This window comes from Cryptotermes secundus, unplaced genomic scaffold (genome assembly GCF_002891405.2).
Source record: "Cryptotermes secundus unplaced genomic scaffold, Csec_1.0 scaffold193, whole genome shotgun sequence".
Taxonomy (NCBI): Eukaryota; Metazoa; Arthropoda; class Insecta; order Blattodea; family Kalotermitidae; genus Cryptotermes; species Cryptotermes secundus.
This window is the reverse complement of record NW_019731217.1, coordinates 557750-569085: the sequence shown is the minus strand read 5'-3', so window position 1 is coordinate 569085 and position 11336 is coordinate 557750. Positions and strand designations below refer to the sequence as shown.

The window sequence follows — 11336 nt, the reverse complement described above, 5'->3', positions numbered from 1 at the left end:
AGGAAGGAACATAGACTGAGGGTGTTTGAGAACAGGGTGTTGAGGAGAATATTTGGACTGAAGAGAGATGAAGTGACAGGAGGTTGGAGAAAACTGCAGATTGAGGAGTTTCATAACTTGTACTTTTCTCCAAGTATAATTAGAATGATCAAGTCAAGGAGGATGAGGTGGTCAGGGCATGTAGCACAAATGGGGGAGATGAGGAATGCATATAGGATATTGATGGGAAAGCCAGGAGAAAAGAGACCACTGGGAAGACCAAGGTGTAGGTGGGTTGACAATATTAAAATTGATCTTAGAGAGATAGGATGGAATGATATGGATTGGATTGATCTGTCTCAGGATAGGGACTGGTGGAGGGCTCTTGTGTACATGGTAATGAACCTTCGGATTCTATAAAATGCTAGGAAATTCTTGAGTAGCTGCAGAATTGGCGGCTCCTCTGGAAAGGCACAGTTCCATGAGTACAAGTAATAATATTAGCAAAATTTATATTTGCTATATTTATTGCCTGCCATAGAACTCACCTTTTAAGAAAATTCTTAGTATTGGAAATATGAGCCCATGGAGGTAGTTTGGTTAGTTTAATGTATTTTATACCAGTATACTAGCACAAGAGATATAATGTGATAGGTAACCCTTCTCAATAAATATAGCCTGAGCTTTTACAAGGCACAGTCAAACTGACATNACGAATCACTACATAGTGGGCGGAAGAACAAATGTCAGTGTCTTTTAAACATACAGAAAAACATGGAGGCTGCACATACAGCCAACCTAAACTATCAGAAGATGAACACTGTGCTACCAACTGAACAAATTAACACTTCCCATAACACAAACTGACAAATCTTAGCCAGAGTTAAAAGCAACATTTTTCTTTTTGTGACAATGGATACTTTGTATATTTAGACCAAACAGGAATAAAGTATTGTAGACTAATGCAAGCATCATAACGCAGTTTCTCGGTTTGTACTTTCAAAATTTCAAGAGTAAGATTTAATTCAGTATCGCTGTGATAGTTGCTTTGCTAAAATAGAAGGGAGATCTTGGATCAGAAAATATGACTGCATATTGCTGACAGGAATGACTAGAAGACTAAGCATATACAAGAGGCAAGTGTACACATGTTTATAAAAATGAATAAGACTAGAACAAAACTGTAACAGAGCAATGTAAATTGCAATTAAAACAACTCATAACATATAACATGAACAGCCTTACACAAAATGCTTCTCAGAGAGGGATTTTCATATTTAAAACTGGATTTTCTTGTAATTATAATGGAAGATTGTTCCCTTGTACATAAGTTACAGAACTTAGGTTTTGTGTAGGTGCCAGCCTTAACACATACAATGCTCTTAACCTGCCATTGGTTACAATAAAGTAACACACTTGAAACCTACAATAAGCACCAGGTAGGGACCCATATAAAGGCAGAAATGACTTAAGGATTCTTACGAACCGAAGACTAACCTAGTAATAGATGAAAAGGGTGATTTGCTTCTCAGTGAGTTTGGTATACTTTCCAACTGCCTTGTGTTGACAGCAGCAAAGCTACGGCAAATAATCTTGGTTATATTTTTTTACATTGGTAAATTGGTTACAATTAAGTAACACACTTGAAACCTACAATAAGCACCAGGTAGGGACCCATATAAAGGCAGAAATGACTTAAGGATTCTTACGAACCGAAGACTAACCTAGTAATAGATGAAAAGGGTGATTTGCTTCTCAGTGAGTTTGGTATACTTTCCAACTGCCTTGTGTTGACAGCAGCAAAGCTATGGCAAATAATCTTGGTTATATTTTTTTACATTGGTAATATAAAATATCAAGGTTAAGTTGTATATACTGAAACTCAGAGCAACTGGCACAGAAGAAACTTGGCTTCTCTTTGTTAATTTAGTCTAGAAGTTTCTGAAAAGCGGTACAGATGTGACCTGCCATATAACCAGGTGTGATACAGAACACAGCTGTCACAAATGGTACTTTTGCATCAAAATTGAGATATTTAGGAACCCTCTTTTATTACCACATTTTCTGGACTGTGAAGAGTGCCTAGATTGTACAAGTAAAATTATAGGAAAGAAAATCTTATGTATCTTTTGACACAAGTTTTAAGCAGCATTATCCTGGAAGAAGAAAGTGCATGTTGTGTACTGCAGAACGTATGGTATTTTCTGCCACTGTGTTTGAATTTCTTGTTAATAATGAACGTGTTTGAGGCTGGTAAGTATGAGAATGGTATGAAGTGGCTCAGGATTGTGCCCACAGTTGGGATTTAGCATTGGTGTTGTCAGACCATAAGGTTAATTTATCAGGTGGCTAGAGCAGTGTGATGATCATGAAGCTTCTAGCAAATAGTTGAGCCACTGAGGTGGAAGAGTGCAATGCTCCTCCAATCTGTTTGGGGTGCAGACAAAGCTGTAGCCAAACAAGTTAAAAGTAAAATTTACTCAGATTTTAGCAGATATGGGATTTGTAGTGGACCAAGTTGTACTGTGGTGGGTTTTCTCGGAGATTTGCCAGTTCTCATTCTACCAAGTGCTGTGTATTCATGGATCATTGTATTGTCATGTGTTAGTGGCTACACATGGAGTTTAGATTGATAATTGGATTTACTGAATGCTTATAAGTTGTAACTACAAATAATTATAATGCTTTCACTAATCTACACACTTTACAAATTACTGCTGCAGACAGTCTTCCATGACTTCAGTAATTGTTGGTAGGTGGTGGCATCTCATTATGCAACTGAAGACTGTGGACTGGTAACTGCTGACTGCACTTCTGACCTATGAGTGACTCATGACTAGCTGTCAGCTGACTACTGTTGACTCAGCTTGTATCATCATATAAATTAGGCACAGATTTTATGGAAAACATCACTTCCATAAGTTCCTCTATTGATGAATGACATGTGAAGTGGGATGTTGCCCAACAATAGCCCTGGTGGTGTTGGCACAGGAGCATGTTTTGGTTGCCATGGAAATGTGTTAACCACCCATTGTCTAGCAATGGATGACTTTTCTTGGTCTTCCCATTGGTCTCTTTCCGTCTGGCTTTCCCACCAATATTCCTTATCCCCTCCTCTCCCATTCGTGGTACATGACCTGCCCATCTCATCCTCCGTGAATTGATCATTCTAATTATACTTGGGAAAGGGTAAAGTTATCTCTCTCCAATCCAAATATTCTTCTCAGACACCCTCAGTCTGTGTTCCTCGTTTAATGTCAGAAACCAAGTTTCACACCTGTACAAAACCACAGGCAAAATTATAGTTTTGAATATTCTAATTTTCAGTGTTTTAGACTGCAGACTAGAAGGCAGAAAGTTTTCCTTTTCACATAATTCAGTTGGAACAGTGTTTAAATGTATCTGTTAATTACATATTAGTAATGTACATCATGACTTAACAAATGGAATGCCTGTGTTTACATGAATACATAACTTCTGTTGACAAGAAAACTGCAGCCCATGTTTTTGGCCAAGGTGAAAGGCTTTAACCTAGATCAAGTTTTCAGATTTCTTTGTAGTTTTCACTCACAAGCACAAGGTTTCAACTGTAGTGTATTAAATTTGCTGTCTTAATTGTCTAATGTCTCTTGTGATTTGTCACAGAATTTAACCAGACATCTCCACTGTGGTACAAGTTCACAAATAAAATCATGTGTGCATGGCCTGCTGTTCTCTCAGAAGTCCCTCAGATGCCTTGTATAGGTTTCAAGTTTTAATTTTTTCTCAGTTTCCAAAAATTAGCTTGAATGTGTGAAAGCAGACTTTTTATTTAGGTGCCCAAAATGCACACATAACACCACAGAGCCTTTACAATATCTGTGTGCTATAATCTGGGTTAGTTGTAATTTGTTGAGATATAGGATTGTTGATCCTGCTAGCAGTATGAAACTCTGAAGCAAGACTAGACTGACAGAGTGTCTGATTCTTTCATTATCGTGATTTAATGAGCTATGGGAATCTCTTACATTTATATTTATTTTCATTTCATTGATCCAATCCTTTCCCTGTAAGGCTGGATATAAAATATGTCACATATTACAAATTCATGACAACTAAACATCACACATCTTAGGTCCAGTAGAGTATATAAATGAGGCCTCATGCAGACAGCACAAGTTGTCAAGACAATATACTGTACATAAGCCGTGGAAACACTATTGTCACATTTCCAACTATAATAATTCTGTATTGCATAATTGCACATTTGGTTATTCTATATACATTGGCCAACTATATTATCAGTATAGTTTCATTTTAACATATGAAATTCATAGCAAACACGGTTATTACACATACTGCCACACTTATAACAAGCAAAGCCTCAACAACGTATAATACAAGCATACAGACTGTTTATTCATTCTTAACATTTGAGTTTTTTGTATGTTCAATAAATTCGTCAATAGAATAGAAAGACTTACTTTGCAAATAATTTGATAGAACAAACCTAAATTAAGAAAGCAGTCTTCTGGGATTTGGCACCGTGTATATGTGGTGTTAACCGACGTTTCGGAGGAACGTATCACCTCCATCTTCAGGGTAGAAGAAAAAATATAAGAAATCTGCAGGCGAAGAGACCGTGAGAAACGGTAAAAGCAGTCTGCGATACGTTCCTCCGAAACGTCGGTTAACACCACATATACACGGTGCCAAATCCCAGAAGACTGCTTTCTTCATAGTCACCGCCATGAAAGCCTCAAATCTTACAAACCTAAATTAGCTTTTATCATTTTTTAAAGTTGAGATATTTGACAGCAGAGTATTAAATAGCTTGACACCTGAATAATACACACCTCTCTGATAGGGTGATAAATGTGTTGTAGGTATATGAAGGTGGTCACTCCATCTAATACTAATCATATATACAGAGTTATTGGTATGAAACTTATCACAATTATTAACAACAGATGTCATCAGTGAGAGCAAATATACATGGGGCTGGTAATATGCCAAGCTTTATAAATAAGCCTTATTTCCTTTTGCATAACAAAGCCCTTATGGCTGTGAGTTGTATTTCCCCAATATATTATTCCATATCTCACCAATGAGTGATAATTTGCATAATATACAACTTTATGATTATTAATATTTAATATATAGGATAATTTTTGCATTAGAAAATCAACTGTGCTCAACTTATGAAGCAAAAAATCTATATGTCCCTTACAAGTCGGATGATTGTCCAGCTGCAAACCGAGAAATTTTATTGTTTCTACTTCTTTCAGCATTTTGTTAAAAAACAATGTATATGGTGGGTAGCTGTGTAAAATTTTGACAGGGAAGGGGGAGATATCTATGGTTCAGATTGCAGTGAATGATAAAAATTAATTGAAGTTGTGTTCTGATTCAGTAGCTTCAGTAGCAACTAGTTTCTGAAATACCCAAATAAAAATATATGTTTTCTCTTTAAATATTTTGATACTCACCATCCCATGATTGTCTTAGATTAACTTCATGTTAGCATAAACTTGTACAGGGTCTATCAATGAATTGGGCCATTTGGCAGCGGTGTTTTTTCCTGGACTGGTTGGAGTGGGGAGGATCCCACTACTGCCACCCAGCAGCCTACTTCAAAGCGATTTAGTTACAATGGTGCAGCAGACTGGAGCACAGTGTGCTTTTGCTGTGAAAGCATTTTACAAAAACGTTAACAATTTCGTGATTGTGCAGCGTTTTGACGAGAGTTTGGTATTCATCGCAGTTGTGCTGTTCCATCTGCCCATGCCATCAAGACCTGGGTTCAGAACTTTGAGGCTGCTGGTTTCTGAAGAAATGTGGTAGTGTAAAAACAGCATGTACACCCGAGAATGAAGCGGCAGTGAGAGAAGCCACTGAATGAAGTCCCCGCTGGTCTGCGTGTCACCACACTACATCACTCAGGCTGTCCGAAGCCAGCATTCGACAGATTTTGCACAAAGATCTCCACTTCTACCCCTATAAAATTCACATTACTCATGCCGTACATGAACATGACTATGAAAACAGAGTTGATTTCTGCCAGACATTTTGCAGTTAATTAATCAAAACCGAGATGTCATTAACAACTTACTGATGAGCGATGAAGCTCATTTCCATTTGTCAGGGTTTGTTAACAAGCAAAATTTCTGCTATTGGTCAGCCATAAACCCCCAAAGAAATTTATGAGAGGCCACTTCATAGTTACAAAGTCACAAACAAAGGTATCATGCACCATGCTGTGACTTTGGAACTATGAAGTGGTCTCAAATATATCTTTGGGGTTTCTGGCTGACAAATAGCAGAAATTTTGCTTGTTAACAAACCATGACAAATGGAAATGCTTCTTAGCTTCTGCACTTTCTCGTCTTCAAGTCAAGGAAGAAACTTTTTTCCAGCAAGATGGGGCTATGTGTGACACTGCACGAGCTTCCATTTAAGTTGTGAATAACCTGTTTCCTTACCATGTTATCTCCAGATATGGGGACATCATGGGGCTACCTGCCACACCGCACGAGCTTCCATGGCAGTTGTGAATAACCTGTTTCCTAACCATGTTATCTCCAGATATCGGGACATCATGGGGTTACGTGCCACACTGCATGAGCTTCCATGGCAGTTGTGAATAACCTGTTTCCTAACCATGTTATCTCCAGATATGGAGACATCATGCGGCTACATGCCACACCGCACAAGCTTCCATGGCAGTTGTGAATAACCTGTTTCCTAACCATGTTATCTCCATATATGGAGACATCATGGGGCTATGTGCCACACCGCACGAGCTTCAATGGCAGATGTGAATAACCTGTTCCCTAACTGTGTTATCTCCAGATATGGAGACATCATGGGGCTACATGCCACACCACACGAGATTCAGTGGCAGATGTGAATAACCTGTTTCCTAACCATGTTATCTCCAGATATGGGAACACTATATGGCTAGCCAGATCACCTGTTCTTTCCACATGTGATTTCTTTCTCTGGGGGTATCTGAAATCCCAAGTTTTCAAAGCTCCAGCACCCCACACAGTTCAGGAGTTTAAACGTCGAATTTAGGAAGAAGTTGAACAAATTCCTGTAGAGATGCTGCAAAGAGTAATGAGTGACTTTAGTAAGAGACTTACCGAGTGCCTACAGCGAATGGTGGTAATGTGTTGGATGATATTTTTGGGAGATAGACCTCTGTTTTCAGTGAGTTAATTGAGGAAAACCAAATGCTTTTATGTTCACACTGTATTCATATGTGTTAAAACCAAATAAATGTAATAGTTTACTGTTCATAATGTTTTTAAAATTGCCCGATTTGTCGGGTTATAACACTACTTCATTGTTTGGTATCTTAAGTGGTTTACAAAATGGAGACTGTTGAAACCTGTATTTTACTATATATAGATTTCTGTATTTATGTGACATAGGTGTTCTCCACTGCTTTCTATTCAGGAGTGTGCTTTCATTTCATAGGAGTTTTGAATAAATGAAACATGTCAGATTGGGAGTTGACTTGGCAGTCTGTATTCATTCATTCATTATTGGAGGGGGTGGGTTTCCCCATGCACGGCGACCAATTGTTGATCTATTGTACGTCCCCCTTTGATATTCTACCAGTCGCCATACCCTTCTGGTACTGGTGCGAGTTTGGCCCCTCTACTGGCAGTGGTACCCGATACTTCCCCATCTACCAGAGGCATTGGAAACTACTGGGGTGGGAAAATTTTTACCTAATTTTGCTCGGAGGTCTCCTAGAGACAGGATCTTTTATGTGCCGTAAATCTGTGACATGGGACCCATGGCTTAAAGTCCCTCCTGGAGGACTTGTTCCCTGAATTTTTCTGCCCTTAGGAATTCCACGACCTCCGCCGGTTTTGAACCCGCTTACCTTGAGTCATGAGGTGAGAACGTTACCCCTTGACTATGGAGGCTGCTTGGCAGTCTGTATTATGTAATACCGCTGGATCACTAAGGATTAAAAGATTTTACTGGAATCAGTTCCTTGTCTGGCTCTGAAATGTCTTAGTTCATAGAATCTTTTCAATTAGAAAACTTTATGCTGTCATGAGCAGGGCTGATAATGTTCAAAATTGGATCGAAGCCTGCTGCTGAAGAACATGGTTGATAGGCAGTGGCACAGTAAATGCCTTATGATGTCATTGCCTTTGCTATGCACAGTAAACACATGACAGTAGAAGAAATGTTGGAGACATTGTTTTCTATTCATTTTCACCTGAGGTTATATAGCAAGTTGCCATCAGTATTAGTTGATAGGTAGCAATGCAATGAGTTACTTGCGAGTTGACAGTTAGAGCATTGAGTTAGTTGTGAGACGGTTGCCAGACAGTATGGAAGTAAACAGAGGACGTTGGTGGGATCTATTACCAGGCAATGGCTACTGAAGACATAGGAGACCTAGCATGGGCTGTGGTGATATGTAGAGTGTGCAAATTAGTGAGAGCATTGTAATTACTTGTAGTGACGATTTATAAGTGTTCAGTAAATCCAATTACCAATCCAAATCCCATGTCTAGTGACAAACATGTGACAGTGTTAACTAATATTAGTTTTTTGTAATAAAATTATTTACCCAGAATTAGGTAATTAAGTTGTAATTAACTGGAGGTGTAAGTAACTGATATTTTGCATGGTTTCTTTTACATAGATGGCAAGTTTATTCTCGAACTGTCACATCGCAAAGAAGGTGATCGCAATTCCTGGGTTCCTGTTCCAAAAAAGACATACTGGCCTCCACCTGCAGCTGCAGGAACTCCAAGACAAGAGAGTTCCACCTCACTTAGTGGTATAGTACATCTCCAATTGTATGCTTTTAGTTATGTTTTTAAGTTTACATTTAGTTATAGTGTGCATAGCATGCGGTAAAGTTGCCCCAGGCATATGAGGTAAGCGGAGGTATAGTTCCACCTTTCTTGACCTCGGCCCTAGATTGAGGCGAGTGGTCAGTCTCACGGCGCTACTGCTTTACCCCCCGGGGAAGATCCCCTGTGTACCTACTGGATAGAAGGCTGAGTGGACCCCTGACTCAGTCTTGATGTCATGGAGAAGAGAAAAATTTGAAGTGCTCGGAATCGAACCTGGGTCACAAGGTAGAGGATAAAGAGCAGTGTCATGTTGAAATCTCAGATAGGGTCGCATCTTTGGAAAACTTAGATAATGAGTTGGATATTAATAGAGCTTGGGAAACTATTAGACTGAATATAAAAATTTCAGCCAAAGAGTTTCTAGGTTACTATGAATTTAAGAAGCATAAGCCATGGTTTGAGGGAGGTTGCTCAAAATTATTAGCTCAGAGGAAAGAAGCCAAATTGGAATGGTTACAGGATCCAAGTGAAATAAATGGGGATAATCAGAACAATATAAGTTGTGAGGCCAGCAGGCATTTCAGGAATAAACAGAGGGAATATCTGAGACAAAAAAAAACTTGCAGGTAACAGTAAGAACAAGAACATCAGAGACCTGTTTAGAGGAATAAATGAATTTAAGAGGGGTTACCTACCTCGAAGCAATATAGTGAAGTATGAGAATTGTGATGTTCTTGCAGATTCCCACAACATTTTGAGTAAGTAGAAGAACTACTTTCATTTAAGGTCAGTGATGTTATGCTGTTAGTGCCTGATCCAAGTCCTTTTGAGGCTGAAATTGCTATTGTAAAGTTGAAAAAGTGTGAATTGCCAGTTATTGATCAGATTCTGGCTGAACTGATTCAAGCAGGAGGTGAAATATTATGTTCTAAGATCCAAAAGCTGATTAATCCTATTTGGAATAAGGAAGAATTGCCTGATCAGTGGAAGGAGTCTGTTTTTGTACCAGTTTACAAGATGGGTGATAAAACACTGTAGTAATTATTGTAGGTACATGGAATGTTTGAAGTTTGTATAGGGCAGGTTCACTCAGGGCAGTGGCAGAAGAAATCTTAAAATATAAGTTAGATTTAGCAAGGGTACAAGAGGTCAGATGGGATGGAGGTGGCATCGCAACAGTAGGCGAATATACATTTTTCTATGGAAAGGGGAATGAAAATCATGAATTAGGTACAGGTTTTTTCATACATAAGAGAATCGTTTCAGCAGTTAAAACTTCATGGACCGGTGATTTAAATATTTAAATCACTCTGGGGACTGGCATTTTTAAACATACTACCTAACTTGTGCACTGTTCACTTTAAAAATTAATATAAAATCTAATTAATTTTTTGAACTAAAATTTTTGGAGAACACTTACCAATGCTCCTAGAAGTGCTTGAGGGTGTGATATTTCTGGAAACTTTCTCCTTTCTGAAGTGGCATTACACAGAACTTGCAAATGTAGACATACTCCTTTTTTTGTGAACTGTGCAAACACGGCATTGCCTGGAAGTATTCTTCCCCTTGGAATGTTCACTCTTCACAATTTTCACGAGGGTATTTTTCCGCATATCACTCAAGAGTTGCCCTGGGGGGGGTCCACATGAGGCCGTCGTGGGGTGGGAGTTGATGGGCCCAGTCGTAGTAAGTCTTTGTGTGACCCTGGTTCTGCCGCCACCATCCGGACTGTAGTCCAGGCCTTTGCCACATTCATCAGAAATGCTTTGTATTTCAATTTTGAATCAGGGTTTAGATTTTTTTTTAGATTTTTTGCTGTCCCCGCAATGTTACTACACACAATGTTATTACCCGCATTATCATCGGAACTACTGTCACTTTTACTGTCTGTGGCCACAATTCTTGTTGCCTTCCGTCACTGTCGCTGTCTGAATGACAATCCATTACTACGCTTCTCACAAGGCAGGTCAGCTAGGTCATCAGAGGAGAATTTGTCCTTGATCCATTCTCCCCACTAGCTACTGGCTGATACACACAGCTTGAAGAAGGCAAAGCATGTTCCTTTATAGTCGGTTAAGTAAACAGCGAGGTCAAGTTACTGACTGCTAACTAAACATTCCAGAGTCTTATCACGCGTCTGCAGGCGGTTGCGTGCAATGTATGTGGCGCCAGAGTGATGTATAGTGTGTTGCAACTTATCGTGTTCTAAAAACCTGTTAACACACGAACGGTCCACCATGTTTAAAAGAAAAAACCTTTTAAAGGGTGTGCGGTCCACAAAGTGTTAAGAGGGTAGAGTTCGTTAGTGATAGGATATATATTGTGACATGTTGCGAAATCCGAGCCCCCCCCACACCAGCAGTGACGCGGCGAGTGAGTCAGCGCTCCCCTCCCACCCCGCAATGCGCAACGCGCGGTGACGTCACGAGCGGAGCCGAAGAGAGCCGAGCCCCGTAACCTGGCAACTACGCAATGCTAATCAACAGCGGTGACGTCACGCTAGCAACGGCGTCCTATGCTATCCGCCACGTCACACTAGCAACAGCG

General features: G+C 39.5%; 1 protein-coding gene across 1 annotated transcript in view; it reads left to right on the top strand.

The window, feature by feature from the left end:
- Positions 1-8632: 8632 nt before the first annotated feature.
- The window catches only part of LOC111866420 (protein hairless), a gene marked incomplete at its 5' end in the record, with an annotated part of 30183 nt that continues 27479 nt past the window's right edge, over positions 8633-11336 (top strand). Inside the window, 1 exon segment of the mRNA XM_033752246.1 lies at positions 8633-8770. Within this exon segment, the coding sequence (XP_033608137.1) occupies positions 8633-8770 (138 nt within the window).